This window comes from Dermacentor silvarum, chromosome 9, assembly GCF_013339745.2.
Source record: "Dermacentor silvarum isolate Dsil-2018 chromosome 9, BIME_Dsil_1.4, whole genome shotgun sequence".
In the NCBI taxonomy this organism is placed as follows: domain Eukaryota; kingdom Metazoa; phylum Arthropoda; class Arachnida; order Ixodida; family Ixodidae; genus Dermacentor; species Dermacentor silvarum.
In genome coordinates, this window is record NC_051162.1 from 158,202,194 (window position 1) to 158,224,661 (window position 22,468).

The window sequence follows — 22,468 nt, forward strand, 5'->3', positions numbered from 1 at the left end:
TTGACTAGTGCTTTTCAGTCAGTGTTTTCATTGATATCACAGCGAGTGTTTTTTTTCTTTGTAGTGCGTAAATATATGTCGAAGTGTAATTATATTGTATGGCGTTTAAGTGCAAGTTGATCCTGACACCTGGTATATTTTTAAATCGTGTGTTCTCTAAAACTTTCGTAATACCATAATGCTGCTAATTGAACAATTGTGTATCTCAGTGATAAGTTGCATCAATGTCCGTGACGCACTACGTACTCTGTACACCGATGCATGGCAAAGACATTTCTGCGTTTCCATTATTTGAATAACAACTAGGAGGCAAAGTTTCTTGATAACCAAAAGTTTAGCCCATATCCGCGATGAAATGCATTGCTCTTAAGCGACCTTCATGTGTTTTTTGTTTTGTTTTTGCAATGATGCGTTGGTATCAACGTGCTTATCGAAAAATCTTAAGTGAAACAAAGCCCAGCTGGATCCCAGATGTACTCTGCCGAAAATGTTGTGTCCTTATTTCTCGAGACTCGTTCCATTCACAGTATTTACAACAAACAGGCGTTCTTTAACAGAGGCTTCAATTTCACACGTGCAACTCACGCCATATACAGCAGTTAAGAAGTTCGCTAAACAATTCCAGTCCACCGAGTAGTGATAAGCGCACAGATCCTGACGACCGTCTCCGCGAATAGCGTGTTGCCAAAAAAGAAAACAGGAAAAGAAAAAAAAACGAGAAAAAAGCTACTTAATTTCCACTACACCCCGCATCCTCCAAACATTATCATCCTCAAACGCCCGGCACTGAAATAAAGCGAATAAACAGCGATACTCCCAATTACACATTCGCCCCGAAACTTGTTGGCGCTGCTTGCGAACACCTTCCCTTTCCTTTTTTTTTTTTTTTTGCGACGGAGAGAAATGATGACCAGAACGGTCGATTCCCACACACTAGCTGCGGCCACTTTCCCGCATAGCGACCGAGGACTGTGGAGAAAACAGTTTGCAAACCGCAAAACCTCCACACGCGTAACCCTCCACTTCCCCCCCTCTATACACACACACAACCACGCACAGAGAGAAAGAGAGAGAGAGAGAGAAAAGAAGCGAATGTAGAACGGGCAGGCCATGCCACAAACTGACAGTGGCTCCAGCCAGACTGGCAGCGACCTCCCAACCGTCCTCTTCTATCATAATAAAGCGACGCCAACGACCCGGCAATGCCTCAGCCAAGCTCGTCGCCAGTTTCAAAACACGTGCCCCCTCCCCTCTTCATAAAGCACAGCGAGCAACGACGGCCCGCCCCTTCGCAATTTGCTGAGCGCAGAGAGAGGGGAGAGAGAGGGGAGAGGGGAAGCGAATACGCGCAGAGGGCTATATAACGACTTCACGGGAGAAAAGTACGCAATGTGACTTCCTATGGCGTTTACTTCTTTTTGTAGGCCGGTGCCACGAGCTCGAACGCTGAGCACCCATCAGGACTCAGCTTTGGGGCACACCGGGCAGCGCTCTCTGTGTAGTGTCGTCATTAACGCTGCCGGACTGCGAATGCGGAAGCGGTCCTCGAAATTGCCTCGCCTATCCCGATGAGCGACGCTAGTAATGCCAGCTTTGAAAGACACAGAGACGTATAGAGTTACGGTACCCCACAGTGCGCCAAGTTGTTCGTCCGCGCGCGTAACCCTTTACCTCCCAAGTTCTTCCGTAAATTAAAAAAAGAGAACTTTAAGAAAATGTACAATATGTTTTTTATGCTAGCGGATTAATTGCTTATTACATTCGGATTTGAAGACGAAAAAAATCGGGGTAGCTTGTACTAGAGGTGCAAGGCTAAAGACACAGAGGAGCTGATCGGTTCCTATAGCTGGTCCTGGCTATACGAAGAGATGCTAAGTTATGCCGTAGTCCCTCAATACTTTTAAAAGCTATTAAGGGACTATGCTTATACGAAGTAATGCCATGTGACCAGCCAATGCTTTCTCTCCCGTTCCCTAGCATTCTCTCGCAAACTGCAACAATTTTTTTTCTGTCTACGACAGATTACGCTCGACATAAAACAGCTCGGCTGTTAAAAAAATTCATGAGCCATTCCACTCTGTGAAAGTGGATGACCAGCGAAGCTGTTTAGCACACGACACAGAGGTGACACAGAATTTTAAACAAAGGGACGAACTTGTTTATTGTCCTGATCGGTGGTGACGATAGGTATCCACACGCACTCCCGTATCACCTCTGTTATCAAATGCGTCCGCCACGTAAGACAATGAATGGCTCATACCCCCGTAAACGCGGCCTCGCCATTAAGGCGACAGAAGAGAAGTGAAATTCTACGCTGTAATGATGAGCGGCAACGCAGCCAGCTGTGGAAGAAGACGACGACGCTCAAGCCATTGCTGATGATGATAGCTTCTACACACGGACACCACGAAACCCCGGATCTTAGTCATATACAGTTTTGCTCTAAAAATAAGCGGTATGCGAATATTCAAAATTTCAACTACGATTCGAATGGTCTCTGCTATTCGATTCGTATTCGATTCGAGAATTCAGTATTCGAAATTGTATATTCCTTTCTGTTGGAGTAATATGAGGAAGTCTGGACGGAGACAGAACGATGGACGTAAGCACTGTTACGAATTACTGTGCTACAGGATGTCTGCGGGTTTTCAGGCCGGGGCAGCGGTTCCTGAACGTACGCACGGGGCAGATAGCACCCGATAAATACTCATTCAAGAAGCACGATTCGCATTTTGCCTGCCTATACACGATTTTGTTGCAATTTATCATTTGCTGAGTCTCACCGACTCTGCATCCCTTTAAAGAATGCGCGGTCCTGTAGTATCACCCTCATCTCCCTGAGTGTATACAACAATGTGTAGGTGCACTTGGTAACATGCTGTTCCTTTGTTTCATTACTGCCGTTGCCGTGGTGCTCCGGATGTAAGCAGTTGTAAGCAGTTCATCATTTGCAAGCTCTCATTTGTCCGGACTGGTAATTTTGACCGGTTTTATGCACACGTACCCTTCCATATGAGGCCGATATCTATTTGTATTACACAGATTTTAACGCAAACTTCATACCTAAAGATTGCTGTACAAATGAGAATTTATTTGATATTCGATTCGATATTCGTTGGTCGCTTTTCTCGAATATTCGTATTCGATTCGGAAATGTCATTACTGAAAAGCCCCTAGAAAAAGAGATATGAGCGCTTTATCCCTCATAATGAACCGAAATATCAAAGAAAGACATTTCATCTGAAAAGGAAACTTTCCTTCAGCACACGTGTAAGCTTTGAACGTAACTACCTGAACAGACCGTCGTAGTCAGAACATCAGCTTACATGGGACAGCATCGTCCAACACATCGTCTAACACTGTGTCAGTCAGATTCAGTTATGTAGAATGCCTTACAGCGCACAAGCCGCACAGTCGCAATTTTCACCACAATCCGGTCTCATTTAAATAACTCGGAAAAGGCAAGTATGCTTTGGGACTACACTGTAAAATAATTAACACCCGTGAATAGGGAATCAAGGTGTAAATATGTCTATAATTCATACACACTTACACCTTGTCTTGGGTGTAAAGTAGTTTGATTTACAGCCGACTTACACCGATATCATCGATTTACAACCCATTTACACCCTTATTCACTTCTAGGTGTACAAATTATTTTACAGTTCATACATAACATTTCACTGCCATCCAGAAAAACGTTATTCGCACAGCGGTGTCTAGCAGCGAGAATGGAAACTTACGAACGTGCTAAGGACAGAACCGTTCAAAGATGTGATTGCATACCATGCAGGAAAGAAAAAAGTCGCAGTTTCACCCGAAAGGCGAAGCATCGATTGCGATAGGAAACTAGTGGACACCTATACGAAGTAACGATAGCAGTTTTATCGGCCGTATAAACTTGTAAACATAGGCATACTAACTCAATGAACAAGCCTGATGTCACGCGCGCACAAGCAAACATGAACACATCTCACTCGATGACCGCGGAAACTCGGTGCCACAACGCTGAGTGAGTAAGCGCGGCAGCGCCCCGACGCCGGCTCTCCCTCGCACGCTTTCACTCGCACATACAGCATACAGCGCGCGGCGACTATTTTATCGCCGTTGGACTTTATACAGAACCTCACGGCGACGGCAGAAATGCGCCTGGGATGTCCATATAATTGCTATCGCCATAAAAAAAAGGCTTAGGAGAGAGCATGACGTCAGGCAGTCAGCCATCACAGGGTAGCCTCAACTTACGGCCCGTTCTCTCCCGTCTTTCACTGTCCAAATGGGCACATCGCGCGTTGAATCCCGGGAACAGCACGGCCTGGTTCATCGCAAATTTGAGTACCGCTTGTCTGAAAGAGTTGCCGCCGACGTCTCGAACCCGTGGCGGTCCCTCTCTGGTCGCCGCATTTGATGGCTTTTGTTATCGGCCTCGTAATGAGGAAACATTGTCGCTGTAGAGAAGGCAACACTCGACGCGGAGCGGAGGCACAATCAATCGCGCCTTAGAATAACATCTGAGCGGCGCGTGCAGCAGCGCGGGGTGACTAGAGAATATATATATATATATATATATATATATATATATATATAGATATGTGTGTGTGTGTGTGTGTGTGTGTGTGTGTGTGTGTGTGTGTGTGTGTGTGTGTGTGTGTGTGTGCGTGTGCGTGTGCGTGTGCGTGTGTGACACTGAGCGTGTGCCGCTCTTCATTGAACGTGTTTCAGGGCAACTTGGGTCATAAGGTTTGTGTCGCTCTTTAATAAACCTCTGACGCTAACCAGTTAACCATCAAAAATGTTTGTTAAAGAGTTGACCATGCCAACCAAAGATCTGTAGGCCGGTTGGCTTTGGGAGCCCACGGTAAAACCACAAAGGAGGCAGTGCAGGGTGACATGGATTGGACCTCTTTTGAAATCAGAGAAGCGCAGAGCAAAATTAGTTTCGAAGAACGACTCGGGAACATGGATCAAAATAAATGGGTGGCTAACGTGCCCAAGTATCTGCACCTGAAAAGCGTGCACACAGAATGGAGGAAGAGGTCAAGAAAGTTGGTAACCAAGTAGAGGATAATTGAAAGTGTAAATAGACAACCAGGAGTCATCAGAAATAAAGTGTGAGAAATAGAGTCAGTGAATTGAATGCAAAGAGGTGGAAACAAGAAAGACCATGAAAATTTACAAGAATGCGAAGAAATTGGAATGGAAATTCTGTAGGATAACACAAAGGGCAGTACCTCGCTATTTGAGGCTCGAGCTGGTTGCTTAAGGACAAAAACATACCGGAGCAAATATTCGCAAAAAGATGAGGCATTTGTATGCTGCAGCAAAAATCTGGAGACCACTCAGCACATCCTAACGGAATGCGAAGGTAGTCCCCTAGTGATAACCGTAGGTCGAAGCGCTTGAATTTAAAGTGAACGGAAATCAACCGGTCAGCAGTCGAGGTAAGCAAGAGAAGTTTAGGGTATTGGTGGAAGAAAAGCAGGGAAGAGATTGATAGGACCGCATCCGTTACAGGAACGGTACAAGGTAGATGGAGAAGTTTTGAGGAAGAAAAAAGAAAGATGATTAAGTGCATAAAATGCTAGAATGAAAAGCATGTATAGCATACATGATTAACTCAAGCCGGCTAGGTGACTATTTGCCACCTCCTCGTTTCAAAGGAGATGTCAATAAATCACCGTCATTATGAATTTGAGGAAGGAGTCAGGAACATGGATGAAAAGAAACAGGCGGCCAGAGAGCACAAATATATGTGCCTCGAAAGCGTGGACGCGGAATGGAGAAAGAAGGCAAGAGAGCTGTCAACCAAGCACAGAGTAATTGGAAGTATACGCAGACAACCTGGAGTCGTCAAAAAAGAAAGTGAAAGAAACGGAGATTGAAACAGATACACTCCATAGAGGTTTACATAAGCGGCAAGCAAGAAACCAGGAAAGAATATTTGTACAAGGCCTGAACGGGCTGTCTGATAGAGGAGCAAATATTCGCAACAAGACGAGGCATCTGTTTGCTGTAAAAACAATCCGAAGACGACTCAGAACATTGTAATGGGATGCCAAGATGTTCAACCAGCAAGACCCATATACGGAATATCTACCTTGCCGAAACGTCAGGCGTCAAAGCTGATGGGAGTTTAACTGGTCAGTGGTATACAGATAAGCAAGACACGTTTAGCGGATCGGTCGAAAAAAATTGCCGGGAAGATAGGCACAGGGGTCGTTACAGGCATAGTTAACTTTATAAGATAAATTGCAGATATGCAAAATGCCGGACTGCAATTGATATAGTGAAACCGGATTCGCTCAAGGAGGTTAAGTGAGTATTTGTAACCGCTTTTTTTTCCCAAGCGGATAAATGTTCATGATAGGAGAAATGTAACCCGCCACGGTAGTTCAGTTAGCTAAGGCGTTGCGCTGCTGAGCACGAGGTCGCGGGATCGAATCCCGGCCGCGGCGGCCGCATTTCGATGGAGGCGAAATGCAAAAACGCCCGTTTGCTTGCGGTGTAGTTCACGTGGTCAAACCCCCGGTGGTCAAATTAATCCGGAGGCCCCCCACTACGGCGTGCCTCATAATCAGGACTGGTTTTGGCACGTAAAATCCCAGAAAGAAGAAGAAGAAGAAGTAGGAGAAATGTAGAGTAAGTTAGCTATGGATGGAACAATAACGAACAGCATCAATGAACTCAGAAGAGGAGGAATTTAAGATAATTCAAAGGACGGTGTCCTGCTGTTCGAAGATAGATCAGGGTGTCCGAGAAGGCAAAATTCTACGAGGATATTTTCGGACGAACACGACTTTTGCACAGCGCTGGGAAATGGCACAGAAACCATTGAGCACATTATGTTACAATCTCAGGGTGTCCCTCCAGCGACGAACATTGAAGAAGTAGGCTTGACGGAGGCCTTACGTTTTGAGGACTTTAAGGGAAACATAGCCTGTGCTACAATGCTCGCCGCACACGGCTGAATAGACTGCCAACGGGACAGTGGCCATCTTAAGCTTCGTTAAAATTCTGACAAACCCGCCAAAGGGGACATCTTCGCGAAAACAGCATCGAAGTCAAAAGCGATGCAGGCTACACTGCTGTCCAAACGAGACATGGCAGCTGAGCAGAAGGCTTCGAAACTTGACAGGAAGGTCATCTGCTCACAGAAAAACGTGAGACCCCTCATCAAAACCTAATTGAATACGAAGGGATTCAACCAGTGAGACCCGAAGGTAACGTACACTTTGCAGATGCACTTGGATTTGAAGTGAACGGAAGCATCAACCGGTCAGCAGTCGAGATAAGCAAGAGACGTTTAGAGTATTGGTGGAAGGAAAACAGGCAAGAGATTGATACGACCTGATCTCTTACAATCATAGGTAGCGGTACAAGGTAGATAGAGAAGTTTTTATCGAAAGAAAATATTATTGAGATGTATAAAAAATGTTACAATAGAAAACATGTGAGTATACCTGATTAAATCAAGCAGGGTAGATGACTATTTGTCACCGCCCCCTTCCAAAGAGCATGCCAATAAATTATCCTCACATCATCGTGTACTGCCATCCACGTCTCCAGTAATCCGTTACTCCACAAACAATAAGACATTTGAGAACAAACTAAAGCTCTATTAGCCTTGTCCATAGACGTATGCAGAATACTTTGCAGAATACCGCCTAGTGACAACGATGGTAGCGACATATTACGTTTAAGCAGAGAACATACAAGGCTAATTCATACACCAGTGACCGACGCTTTGCAGTAACCGCAATGCATTCAACACAATAACAAATCATTCATTGAATACGTAATACATATACTATGATGATCCGTCTAAGCACATTGTTTTTGTATTGCTGATCAGGCAGTCGGTGGAGTTGACAAATAAGCGTTTGCATTTCAGTCACAATTAATTTTATTAGTAGCATCTCTTTCATACGAATTGTAATGTTGAATTACAGTGTGATTTATTATTCTGCGCAGGTGTAAAGCGTCGGTAGCGGCACAATCGTTGACATACTGACCTCTTATGATTTCCACTCGACGAGAACACTTATCAAACACGTTGTAGTTCGATAAAGCATCGCAAGATGCCGCGACCATCGTTGCTACTGCAATCCGCTACGGCGGGAACACAGTAATCCGTAAAGGTTGGAAGCTTAAGGACGAACAAAAAGCTCTCTATTGAGTAAAACAACAGCATGTCTTATACAGACAGGCTGAAATATTCTCTGTTAAACGTCGCCAATCAGTCGGTCGGCGTCCAAAGGTCAATATCTTTACGCGATTACATCGTTGAGCAAGTCCAAACTATTTCCTTCGACATTTCGGTTAACTACAGGCACAACAAAACCTAAGAGCCAAGTTGGAATTTTACCGAGCCGGCTTCGCTGATCTATCATACCTCAGACCCCGCCCACGATGGAATGCTCAGCCACGAACCGGGCGTACGTGCGTACGGCAAACTCGGAATGCGCCTTTCTTGCGCAATATACACATGCTTGCCGAGGCCGATGCAAAATTAGACACCGCACACGCAAGGAGGGTGCGACTTCGAGCTTTCACCGTTGTATCACCGCTCTATTCGTATACATACATACCGGGTGTTTCAGCGAACACTTTCAAACATTTTTAAAGGTTGCCTGCGGCAGATAGCACAATGCTAGTTCATGAGCTGGTCTACTCGAAGAGCGGCGGACGTTACTTGCACAAAAAAAAGGGAAATGCATAATCGACTAAGTAACAAAAACTCGCTAATTATGCTTTAACTGATTACCTTATGGCCCACGTTGCAATTTACAAATTGTACATACATATATGTATGTATATATTTTATTGGTTGCCTGAAATAAACTTCAAACTTCAAGTCAACTGATGCATGACTTCACGTTGGAGATGGCGCCCCCCGGTTGACAGGCGCAAGAGGAGCCGAATAAAAAAAAATGTCTACGTTTGTCGAAGTAAACCACTGCAAAGTTAGCGCAGTGCGTGGTCGTTCTCACGTTGGTCCCGGTCTTCTTAGCGCTACTTAGCATCCCAGTGCAATGAATGCATCCTTCGACGCAGTTACGTCCTTGGCATATTAGGAATTTCTACACTCAAATGGAGAGCTATAGATACCGCGCGTAAAAATCACAACTCCCGCGCGCAAATTGAGAATTTTGTCGCGCGAACGGGGAAATTCGACGCGAAAGTGAGAAAACTCGGCTACTTGTAAGCGCATACTCGAATTTCGGCGAACGTTGTTATCCCCCCCCCCCCCCTCCCCCCAACTCTTCTTGCGCAGTTGGACCAACTCTCGCACGAAACTGAGAATGTCCGTTCGCTAACTGGAAACTTCCCGTTTCAAGATGGTAAATAGAAGACTTCTCAGACTACGCCAAGCCAGATTCGCAGCACAACGCGAACACGCAGACCGCGGCACACCGAGTTCCTTTAGTTCCTTCGTTCATGCCGGAGGGCGGTAGTTATATCAAGCGTTCCGAGAAGGCATAAAGACAACGCACATTATACCGCCTGGCGTTTGCCGTCGCCGCCGCTCTTCGCGAACGGCATCAAAAGATGCCGGGGCCGCGTTTACTTTCATCCAGTCATAAAAAGCGGAGATGTGTGCGCGCGCGCGGAGATGTGTACTTTGTACGTAAATAAGGTGGTCTCACAGTGAGTGAGTGCATGTGTTAGTGGGGAGTGCATCCTTTGAAATGCACCGAAACGAATGCGGCGTAATGGGGAGCGGTGAGTGTGTGATGAATTAGCGCCGAGTCGTGCTCCCTGAAGAGCTGCAGAAGATAGTGCCAGCCTTCCCAAACGAACCACTTCTCTCTCTTACGAAAAAAGGAAAGAAAAAAAAAGACGGAAGAAAAAAGAAGAAAATGAAAAAAAAGTTCGTGCGCTTCATCGGGCGTCGCAGTAAATTCCCTCGGAAATATTGCTGCAGCCGTGACCTCCGCGTTGATGCCTCCTGCGAGTTTCCTTTTTCTTTTATTGCGATAGCAATTATATGGACACTCAAAAGCAGATTTCTGCCGTCGGCGTCGCCGTCGGCGTCGCCGTCGCCGTCGCCGTCGCCGTGAGGTTCCGTATGACGTCATTTGGAGATGAAATCGTCGCCGCGCGCCGAACGCTGTATGTGCGAGTGAAAGGGCGCGAGGGGCGCGTCTTTCACGGGGAGTGAACGCACGGCGGAGAACAAACGCGCGTTCTGCGCCGTGCTCGCTTAAGGGCTGCAGAAGTAGGCGTCTCTTTTCTCCTTTACAATCACCATATATGTAGAGCAAACGCGCCTTCTTCGGACGCGCGAGAGGCCGTGGGGGAGGGGGAGGGAAGGGAGGCGACGTTTAGCTGCGGCACCAAGTGCCTATTTATATCAGAGGCTCCAGCAACAGTCACCAACGCCGCACGCATTTTGAGCTAACGCGGGCAAAACGCCGATGGCGTCGACAACAGTTCTGCGTGTTGTTGCTACCAAAGCCGCTCACCTTACTTCGTATGACATTGCTGTGTTGCTATCGCATTCATTGCTTCGCCCTTAGGGCGAAACTGTGACATTTTTTTCTCACCACGTTTACTACTTGTTCTGCTACACTCCCCCCCCCCCCCCCTTCCGTTACCCACTTCCTTTTTTTTTATTGCGATAGCAATTATATGGACACTCCAAAGCGGATTTCTGCCGTCGGCGTCGTCGTCGCCGTGAGGTTCCGTATGACGTCAACGGCGATGAAATCGCCGCGCTCCGGACGCTGTATGCGCGAGTGAAAGGGCGCGAGGGACACTCGCTTTCACAGGGAACGAACGCACGTCGAAGAGCAAACGCGCGTTCTGCCCCGTGCTCCCTGAAGGGCTGCAGAATTAAGCGTCTCTTTCCTCCTTTCCATACATAGAGAGCAAACGCGACTTTTTCCGTCGCGAAAAAGGCTGTGGGGGGACGGGAGGGAGAGAGAGAGGGGAGGCGACGTTTAGCTGCGGCGCCAAATGCGTATTTATATAAGAACGCCGCGCGCGTTCAGTGCGAGCGCGGGCAAAACGCCGACGGCGTCGAGAACAGTTCTGCGCGATGCTGGTGCTGCTGCATTTTGCTACCAAAGCCGCTCACCTTACTTCGTACGACATTGCTGTGTTGCTATCGCATTCATTGCTTCGCCGTTAGGGCGAAACTGTGACATTTTTTCGTTTATCCGAGAGCGTAGCGAATTTGGTGCGCGGGCTGTGAGAAGGCGTGTTCTTCACTGGCCCCGACTGCATGTTTCAATACTATGCGCCCTACCGTCCAGGCGTATTCAGAAAAGGAGAAAAAAAAGCCGCAGTTTCGCCCGAAAGGCGAAGCGTCGATTGCGATAGCAAATTAGTGGACAGCTATACGAATTAAGGATACAGTTTTATCGAGCGTATAAAGTTGTAAATATTCGCTTATAACTAAATAAACAAGCACGGTGTCACTCGCGCACAGGTAAACACGAACACAGCTCGCTCGATGACCGCGGAAACTCGTCAAAACGCTGGAGTGAGAAAGCGCGCCAGCCGCAGCGAGCAAATTGACCTTCGCGCTGGCTCTCGCTTCAACGCGAACTAAACGTCGAAAGCACAGCGCATGCGAAGCAATCGGCACTCGGCGCATGCACTTTGTACCCATCGCAGATCGCTTTGAAGATGAGGGCCCCCGCGGGCGCACACTTCGGCCACATCGCAGATCGCTTTCAAGATACGGCGCCCACGCGGCAGCTCCGTGAGAAGCACCCGTACGAGCAGAACGCACCCCACCCCTCGCCTCCGGCGCCTCCTCCCCGTGCCTCGCGGGCGAATGAAGACCGCGCGCGCTTCCGGCCACCTTCCTCTCTCGCGTGCGCGAGATTAGGCTGCGGTTGCCGGCTCACCCTCGCACGCTTTCACTCGCACACACAGCGCACGGCGCGCGGCGACGATTTTACCGCCGTTGGACTTTATACGGATCCTCACGGCGACAACGACGGCGACGGCAAGAATGCGCTTGGAGTTTACGGTTCCGACGGTTCCGGGGACGCCTCACTTTTTATTGCTATCGCAATAAAAAGTGAGGCGTCCCCGGAACCGTCTCAATGACGCGTGACAAACGGCGAGTGTTGTTGTTTCAAACGTTTATAAAGAAAGTAGGAAACGAGAGGCCTCCAAAGAAGTGTTGTCACGCGTTCCCGCCTGAGAAGTTCCAAATTTTAGAGAGAGCTAATGTTCGAGGTGTAGCCGAGTGCGGCAGTGCGCTTGACAGAGTATTTGTGCCGATCGCTGGAAAAGAACGTAGCAGTCGGGTCGTGGAAAGTCAAATGTGTTGCACTCACGTTTTCAGAAAGAGAGCTGCGGTACTCACTCCGTTTTTCGGGCGTGTAGATCTGCACGCGGTGAACAGTGAAGCGAAAAAGACAAGGCACGTGAATTTAAAAATAAAAAGAAAAAATGTCACAGTTCCGCCCTAAGGGCGAAGCTATGAATGCGATAGCAACACAGCAATGTCATACGAAGTAAGGTGAGCGGCTTTGGTAGCAATATGATTTGTAGTAAACATGAGCTGATTAAGTAAGCAGGTGTGCTGCGGCGTAAGTAGACCGACATGAAGAGAGACTCAATGACCACGAGAAGGCGCGTGTGAAACGGTGGTGTTGATGAGAAGCGCTTCCCGTGGGCAGCGCGTGCGAAGGGACACACCTGTAGTGCTGCACTGCCGATCCGGGCAGCATTGCATGTGTAGCGTGCGTTGGAAAATGTGGCCCGACTATTGCTAACTGAATGAACAAGCGTGGCGTGAGCGCGCACAAACAAACATGAATAGATGACACTGAAGGAGTGCAGACAACGACAGTCAAAACGCTGGCAGCGAGCTCATACGCTGCAGCGGGCGAAGGTACGTGCGGTCTATCGCTTCAACGGAAACTGAGCGGCGAATGCACTTAAAGGTCAGAGCCGTGTGGAGATAAGAAACGGTGCGAGCGAGCGACGAGCGCGGTTGTTGGCAGCGTAGAAGTGCGCCCCCCCCCCCCCCCCCCCGCGCGCTCCCTGCGGCGCTGACTTCCCGCTTCCTTGCTTGCGCGTGGGTGATTGAGTGCGTTCGCTCTCCGTGATAGCGCGCGTCCCCTCACGCTTCCGCTCGGGCATACGGCGCGCGGTGAAGATTTTATCTATAGGGAACCTCACGGCGACGGCGACGGCAGAAATCTGGTTGAAGTGTCCATATAATTGCTATCGCAATACAAGAAAATAGTTCGTGATTTTACGTGTCGGAACGACGATCTGATTACGAGGCGCACCGTAGTTGGGGACTCCGGAGTAATTTTGACCACCTGGGGCTCTTTAACACGCACCTAAATACCGGGGGTTTGAGCGAACACTTTCAAAATTTGTTAAAGTTTAAGTTTGGCAGATGGCACAATTCTTGTTCATGAGCTGTTCTATACGAAGAGGCAGACATTACTTGCACAGAAAGTTCAAATGCATAATAGGCTAATTAGCAACAATTAATTAATCAAGTTTTAACTTATTACTTTATGGCCCATATTGCCATTTCCAAATTCTAGCCATGGAGTTCGCAAGGCGGATCCACTTGGAATGAATTCTCCAGATGACACCAGTGTACGGAGAAATGCATTGACGTTGCAGTTACTTTCTTAACAAAACGTCGTTTTGTGCATTGAAGCACAAAAGTAACTGGAACGTCAATGCATTTCTCAGCAAAGTTCGGGAATTAATATGTCAAAACTGGTGTCATCCTGAAAATTCGTTCCAAGTAGATCCGCCTTGCAATATCCACGGCTAGAATTTGTAAATTGCAATATGGGCCAGAAGATAATTAGTTAAAAACTTGATTAGTGAATTGTTGCTATTTCACCGATTATTCATTTCAACTTTCCGTGCATGTCCGCCTCTTCGAGTAGACCAGCTCATGAACTAGAATTGTTCTATCTGCCACATGAAAGCTTAAAAAGACAAAACACCGCATATCCACGGGGTGAATGATGATGAGTGGGCGAAGCTCCGGAGGGTATCATCGGTAAACCATGAATCTTCCGTGTAATTCGCCCAGTCTCGCCGCACTGAATCGAACGATTGACTTCCACCAATGACACGCGCCATATGTGACGTCATTCCTATTTTATAACAGCGCCCTTCATTATAATTGCACCATCTCCCGCTTAAGGGGACGCTAGCACAAACGCGTTAGAAACGTGCAGTACTCTAAGGGGAAGAGGCCACAGCGTCTTACGCAGCCGTTTACACATGCCGGAACGTGCACCGCGTTTACCGACGCCATCACATGACTGCTGAGAGAGTATAACCCCCGTATTCATAAACGCTCGTTGACTTGAACTTGACTTGCCACCGCCTTCAACGCGTTTCGAACGCGCTGCCCAAGGCGGTGGCAAGTCAAGTTCAAGTCGAGGAGCGTTTATGAATACGGGGGTAAGGCGGAGAGGCCACAGCGTCTTACACCAGCTTCTTACACGGGCCGTAACGCGCTAGCACAAACGCGTTAGAAACGTGCAGTCTTTCGTTAATGTTGGGTATTTATCGTCGTCGTGGTGCGTGTGTCCATGTGCGCTTCGTGGCGCAGTGGTTAGCGCCGCGCGTTCGGAAGCGAGGGGTCCGTGGTTCGATTCCGCGTTACGGACACAACTTTCGGATTTTTTTTCTCATAAAAGTAGACGTGGCTACCTAATACGACGACTACTACTACTTCTACTACTACTACATACTACAGAGGAGGGACAGACCCACACCCTAAGGAGCTTCGCCCCTAAAAAAGTTTCGAAAGTGTTCGCTGAAACACCCGGTATGTACACTACTAAAGTACATGAGCCTTACTCATGTACTCATGGACGCACCAGCCAATTAGGTTCGCTTATTTCCGTGACGTCAAGCGGTTCCGCGGGTTTAAAACGGCTGTTCTCTCCGTACAGACCCGCTTTGTGTCACTGGTTTTAAGAGGGAACCTGATCGTCTTGACAATTTTTTATGGGTGATCCTGACATAAGCATCTTCCAAAGGTACTATGTTGGCTTGAAACAAAGAGCGTTTATCAAGGCGGAAGCCTTATAGGTCTCCTTGTTCAGTCGGCCTTCCAAGTCCTTGAGCGAAAGCGCGTCGACAAGAAAGCTACAAAAACTACCATCATCAATGGCTCATACCCCCCTAGGCACTCATACCCCCGTTAGCAATGGATGATAAAGATAGATGATAATGATAAAGCGAATTAAGATGGATGATAAAGCGAATTGAGTGGATGACTTAACGAATCAAGAGGGACGACTAAGCGAATTAAGTGGACGAATCATGCGAGTTAAAGGCAATAGAATTAGGATTTATGACTAAGCGATTTAAGAGAATGCCTAAGCGAATTAAGAGGGGTGCCTAAGCGAAGTAGAGTAAGCGAATTAAGGGGTATGTGTACGCCAGGCGTCCGTCTTTAATGCATCGGCACTGGGGCGTTCGCCTTCAAGTCGTCTTAGGGATAACATAATTAACCCCCGTATTCAGAGATGCATCTTAAGTTGAAGGCCACGCTTGACTTGATATAAATGACACCTGTCGAGAACGGGCGGAAGAAGCGCAATGAGCGTCGTGGGCACGTTCACACCAGGCGTCACTTAGATCAAGTCAAGCCTGGGCTTCAACTTAACATGCATTTCTGGATACGGGGGTAATAGACCCTGTCAATTGTTTTCCAATTAGCCTAGCACTTACATCTCTTTCAGAGGTTAAGGGCACGTACACTGCCCTTCTGCGGGTGTAACTTGTACTGGATTCGTTAGTTGTCACCGACTATAATGTCTTAATTTCGTGTGTGTGTTTAGATTACTGTCTTTGGATTTCTCAGTAGTTGGTGGAGGAGTACGCACCGCCCTCCACAGGGCCACCATCCTCTCGAAACTTGTGCCCCTAGCCGTAGGGCCACGTGCCTTCTCCTAGTCTCTGTCGGTGAGCGCGGCCGCCTTTAACGCTTTGCTCAGGCAACAGTTTTGATGGTGTGTCTCTTTTAACGCGATAGCGTTAAGGGACCCGTGTCGCAGAAAATTCGGCGTCGGTGTGGGCTCGCCGGCGTCGTTGGCATTTATGTAATCATCCCGAACCACCCCGACCGCGCAGGCCCTCTGCGTGGCGCAAGGCGTTAGTGAACAAAAATTGAATTTCTCGAAGTAAAATCCGTCAGAAAAATCGTAAAGTACAACTTAACCACAACGAACAGACGTGATAGCGTCTCATTGTAATTTGAAAATACGAGAAAAAAGCCTGATAAGCAGCCAGGAATCTTTGAATGCTATCGCGTTCCACTCTTAAAGGCGGAGCTGAAGCGTCCTAGCTTCCCGCTGAAGCATAAACAACGGAGCTGTTTATGCCGAGCGTAATCTGTCTGTCATGAACACAAAATATGGGCCGATCCTGGCGGCAGTGCAGAGCGGGCCAAGCGCAATGGCACATACCCCCGTGGACTAGTGAAGCAGAGCCTGGTTAAGTCTACCTAAGCATGGTTGGGACTACTTAAGCTTAGTCAGTCATCGCTAGACAATCGATAGCCAATCAATCGCTAATCGATCAATATTCAATAAATTCCGGGAAATGCTGGGGCTGACTTCGCAGTGCTTATCCTAGCCCAAATACCTGGACAATACCTTCCGATAGCCAATTGATGGCTAATCAATCATCGATCAATACTAAATAAATTTCGGAAAATGCTGGTGATGACTGGTTAGTGCTTAACCAAGCCCAAATACGTGGCCAATGCCTTGCGATAGCCAATCGGTAGCTAATCAATAACTAATCAATCAATAATCAATTCCGGGAAATGCTGGGGATGACTTGGTAGTGCTTAGCCTAGCCGAAAAGCCAGGACTAGCTAGGTGCCCATCAGCTCCGCTGTCTCTTTAGCATTGCGCCTCCAGTGCAAGCTAGGCCAATTTTTTTTTTCTTGCGCTGCTAAGCTCGAGCTCGCGAGTGCGATTGCGACCGCGGAGGCTGCATTTCGATTGCGGCGAAATTCAAAAGCACTATGCATAGCTAGATTAAGGTGCACGTTAAAGAACCCCAGGCGGTCCAAATAATTCCGGAGTGCCTGATAATCAGATCGTGGCACGCAAATTATTATTTTTTGAATTTCCCAAGTATATATGTAGGCTATACGGATTGTAAGAAATGAAATAAAATAATCAGTTTAGAAAAGATCGGAGAGTTCATCGTGACAGAACAGATTGGGGGGGGGGGGGGGATAGACGCAGTTTGGTCACTTTCTGAGTTTTAACCGTAGCAGTAGAAAAAAAAAGTGGCACAATGAGCTCGTGTCGATGATTCGTTCTTGTTTCATTTCCTTCGAATCTTAGTGTGTTGAAACGTATTAAAAACTGAGTGGCTGACTGTACCGTTCGGACTTTGAAATAGACTTTACCAATTCCACAGAATAAACTAAAAGCACGAAAACTGACCGGATGATGCGCGCAGGGAGCACTACACTCAAAGACAAGTACAAAAACATACAAACGCACCGTTTCGTACATACAGCTCTAACACACAAACACACACACACACAAACACACGCACGCACGCACACGCGCACACACAGTGCGGACGTACTGTCGTTAAACGTTTCGCTGATATCACGTGATACGCGCGTGGCGCACATGACGTCACGCGTAATTTCCACGCTGATCGACAATGCCGTGCACAGTTACAGCGCACGAACGATGCATGAATGTTCAACGAAACGCTACCTGACCTTCTGAGCTATACGTAAGATAGATCGAAAAGGTTAGAGTTCTCTTAGAGTCGTCGCTGACGCACGAGACGGAACAAGTTAACATGCACTCAAAAGTGGGTAGCAGCTAGGCACATTCTAAAACAGTTTTCTTTCATGACGTTCGAATGTTGAAAGAGAAGTCTACTTGGCACACATGTAGTCACGGGACTTGCACAAGTCCGCGCTGCTTCAAAAGAAAGGTCAGTGCCGCCACCGCTCACAAGTTTTTAACGTGTTGTGGTTATAATTATAACTGATAATTGAGCGCGTGCTGAGTACGTAAGCCAGGTTTCCATCACACAGTCGAAGGAGGAGGCGGCCGGCTTTACTGGACAAGACATGATTGCGCGGTTTGTTGATCGTACTCTTTTTCTTGTTTTAAGGAGTTTGTGTGATAATAGTGCAATCCTGCCTATACATTCATGCAAGTGCCAATAAACTTTAGTCGAAAGCCAGCGCTCTGTCTAGCCCTTTTTTCCCACGTTCGTGTTTCCTCGTGGTGCTAAGCCAAGTTGAAAAAAAAAAGAAAAAAAAAAAAGCCGCTACGAGAGGCCAGTGCCAGCGCTTAGGTGCGGTCGCGCGCCGCGTATATCATATGTCTTCGGCATGGAGGGATGAAGAAAACTACAGTCGGCTACATCTTTGGAAGGCAGCGGCATGTGCCCCTCAAAAGGCGGATGCACACGAGCCTCCACCAATGGGCGCGCACTCTAGACTGACGTCATGAGCCGGACGGCCGATGAGACCGCCGACGGAGAACATGGCCACCCGCGCTTCGAACTGGGCCGAGTCACGTCAGCGCGACTATTTCTTTAGTCGTGGAGGAGGCAATCGGCTGCCGCAATTCGGTCATCTGGGCGGGGCCTCTCTCCTGGCTTCTTAAGTTGTACGAGACTATAAAAGGGAGAAACGGGAAGAAAATTGAAGCCAGCAAGAGTCGGCTCAACACGTGACCACGTCAAGGTCGGAGTTAGCGCCTTCTACCGCTGTTCGTTTGGCTTTTATCGAATTTATTCTTGGGCTTCAACATAGCATAGCAACGTGCACTACAGCAGAGGCGTTCGATTAACGCCAGTGCATGCAGAAAAAAAAAATGTTGAAGAACGCTTAAGGCAACGGGCTAGAACGCCAAGAAAGGGCGGGCACGTTTATCCAGGGGGGATATTCTGTAAGAGTCCACCTCGTGGACTGTCCATTTCGGCCGCTGCTGACTGGCTGCAGTTCCACGAGCGAAAAGGAGACTGGCTTCATGGGGGCACCTGTCTTGCCCTCACTCGTGCAGCCACAGCCAATCAGCAGCGGACGAAATGGACAGTCCACTAGGCGGGCTCTTACAGATTCCAGCGCCGGCATCGACAGACATCAAAAAGACCAGGGGAGTGAGGTCACAGCTATCCTGGTAAAGAAGCGAAGAGCTAGGATGTCTTTACGGAGAGTTGTCATGCGAAGACTATAGTTGCGTGACGAAATGCCTACTCGCAGTTTCTTTCCTTGTCTGTGCTCTTAGTTGTTCCCATGGCTGTAACTGACACTAACGGAAGCATTGGAATGCCACGATCATCGGATATTAACGCCGGTGCTCTCCTACTATAACAACCAATGCACGGTACACTACCGTCGAATATCGTATCAATTGTAATTGTTGTACAGGGCGCGCCCAGTGTTTTTCAAACCTGTTAATTTGGCATCACCGAGCGTAAACTTGAGAAGCTGTCCTCATAAATGTGCAGGATTGGAGCGCCGACGAACTAAAAACCGTCTTGAAATTGTCGAATACTGATTTTCTTTCTTTTTTTTTTCGGCCTAAGGCCCAGTCTTGGAACACGCTATAATATTTGCTGAAAAACAATTCTTGCAGCAAACGCCGACAGCGGTGCGCTCCACATGAACCCAGCGAATAAAGATACCCCATGCAATTATCGGCTTAATTGGTCTACAACGCAGTAACACACGCTGACAGTAAAAAAAAAAAATCTCAAGCTTTACACGACAAACCACGATATGATAATGAGGTACGCCGTATGTGGGGGAATCCCAATTAATGTTGGCCCATCTGGGCTTCTTTAATGTGCGCTTGTAAAGCTCTGTGCACGAGCGTTTTTTTTTTTTCTTTTTGCATACTCAGATCTACCGAGAAATTGCTTCCGAGAGAAACGACTAGCAAAACCACAGCTGTGAAATAGAAAATAATGCACAGTATGTATCAGAAATGTGTATTGTGAAAGCAACAATAACTTGAAGCTGAATTGAATCCGCTCGACCTCTACGCCACCGACCCCAGTAGACACGCATATATCTATTATACGGCGTAGGCTTAGCGCGCGACAGCAACGGTAAACGCGCGAGCGCGCGTAACGATCACACACACACACACACAAACACACACATACACTAAAAACAAACACACGCACATACACAAACTGAAACACACACGCACACAAACACACAGACACACTCAAAAACAAACACACGCGCATAACAAACTGAAACACACACGCACTCATACACACATACACATTCAAAAACAAACACACGCACATACACAAACACAAACAAAAGACTCGTAAAATGTGTTGCCGGCTTTTTTTTTTCGAAACATAAACGTGTACTCACATTTCTCTGCGCACGAAAGTCCGCAAAGGCGACACAACCTCCGGGAGCTACAGCGAGAAACCGCTGTGCAGCGCCATGCAGCTAATATAGAGGTGCCTAAGACGTACACCGGAACCGGAACTGGCCTCCTCTAAATGACACGCGGGCAGCCTAAGCGCAGAAATACGCACAGCTAGACGCAACCAACAGATACGACGACGACGAACAACTGGCCGCGCGTGCGATGGAGCGCGCATACTTTGCAGGGGTCGATCCCGCGCGGAGCTAATAAACGCACGCACCTAAAGAGACGACGCCACCATCCTGACGCGCGGTCGCTGACAGTTGACGCCGAATGAACGATCGACGACTTTCTTGGCTAATCACCTTCAGCTGCACTTCCTTCCTTCTTAAGGGTCGGCTCCTTTTTTGTGTTCCGAACACGCGTCAAACGCAGAAACGATTTCTCTGAGAACAACCGCCCGACCGATTTGAATGAAGTTCATTGCAGTTGAGGTAAAATAGGATTCGAGTGACTCTCGGAAGCAAAATTTAAATTCATCATCATCATCAGCCTATATTTATGTCCACGGTCTACAATTCTTTTAGAAAACAAAAAAATCCGGAATGTGGTATGTTTAGGAAAAAAAAAAAAACTGTCTCTTGTTTGCGCTTTAAGAAGTTTATCAAGTAAGCACCAACCAGGCCCACACAGAAAGTTCGGAGATTTTTAATTTCGTAACTTCGTCCCTCAAAAAACAGATATCGTATATTCGTAAACTGCGCGAATCTGTTAGAGCATCTAAGGTGCACAAATTTGATAAATGAAAAAGATGTTACGTTACATCGTTAGTGTTTACGAAGGTTTTTGGCAGAAGTCGCACTCACAAAACATTTGTTCGAAAAGTCCTTCGCACCGAATTGGTGGTGTATTTCAGAGCGGTGTGTAATGCATCAATTTCGTCCGCTTTAGGTGCAATATTAGGGGCGCAGCTTATAGAACTGTGATATCGTTTTTTTTTCCATTTTATTATTGAGTTACGGAGTTGAAAACTTGATACTTGCGTTCTATGAAATTTAGCGTTATTTATCATTTTTTTTTACAAAAGAACGACACTATTTAGACCCATTTTTTACAAAGATGGGTCTAAATAAAATTTTGCTTCCTTATTTTAAGTCAGTGCAGCGCGGTTGCCCAGCAAAACGGTTTCTCCATTTCCATGTATTTAGATCGCAGATCCGGAGCTGAAGCTCGGGTGGCAAACCCCAATTTCCTCTGTTCAAGTACGCGCGAAACGCCAGAAATGCTCTCATTCAACAATCGCCTGAACTAATTCGTGTTAAATTTGTTGCTTTCCAGAGAACTGAGACCACATCATACCGAGTGTAGAAAGCAGAATTTTGATTTGTAATTGGGAAATTATCGACTAAGCTTGACGGAAATCTATTTGGGAAATTGGCTTATTTGTTGAGTAAGATATCAATTTATCCGTTGACCCTGCTGCGCCCCAGCCTCGAACTTTCCTTACCACATTGACATTTTAAGATGTTTGCATGGTGCATAAGACGCTGTTCTATGCTCATTTTTTTCTTTATTTTGTATAGTCACTTATCCGCGACGCAGCTAATTAGCCCTAGCGTCAGCGCCGTGTCACTTCGTCAGAGCATCACGCGAATCCACGCGTCACGCGCATACTGCGCTTCTACGTCAAAGTCGTAGTTCTTTATTATTAGTACCAAGATCACGACATAAGCCGATAAATGTCATGGCAGAAACCAAACGTGACGTGATCGTCCTTTAATTCTTACCTTGACCTATGCGGAAATAAATGTCGGACGAACTGGAAGAAGCGTCAGGTAATTAGAAATAAAGCTCACTGAACGGGAAAGTATTCCTTTGATCGCGAGCGAAAAGCCAGACGGTCAAAGACTGGAAAACGTGGTCGAAAAGGTTGGGGGTTCAGCGAAGGAATTGGACCTGATATAGTAAAACCGTTTGCAAAGTCTTCCCTCAGATTACGGGCGACGCCAAAAGAGACCGAAGGTTGCCGAAGGTTGTGAGAAAGTGGCTTATATGTAGCTTCACTGTATTCTATGTTTTAAGTTGCTCGAATTGGTTTACGTCTAGGAATGTCTTTAAGG

General features: G+C 47.2%; 1 protein-coding gene across 1 annotated transcript in view; it reads right to left on the reverse strand.

The window, feature by feature from the left end:
• The window catches only part of LOC119464572 (phospholipase D1-like), a 141,834-nt gene that overhangs the window by 85,986 nt on the left and 33,380 nt on the right, over positions 1-22,468 (reverse strand). Inside the window, 1 exon segment of the mRNA XM_049656116.1 lies at positions 12,297-12,347. Coding sequence (XP_049512073.1) covers positions 12,297-12,347 — 51 coding nt within the window.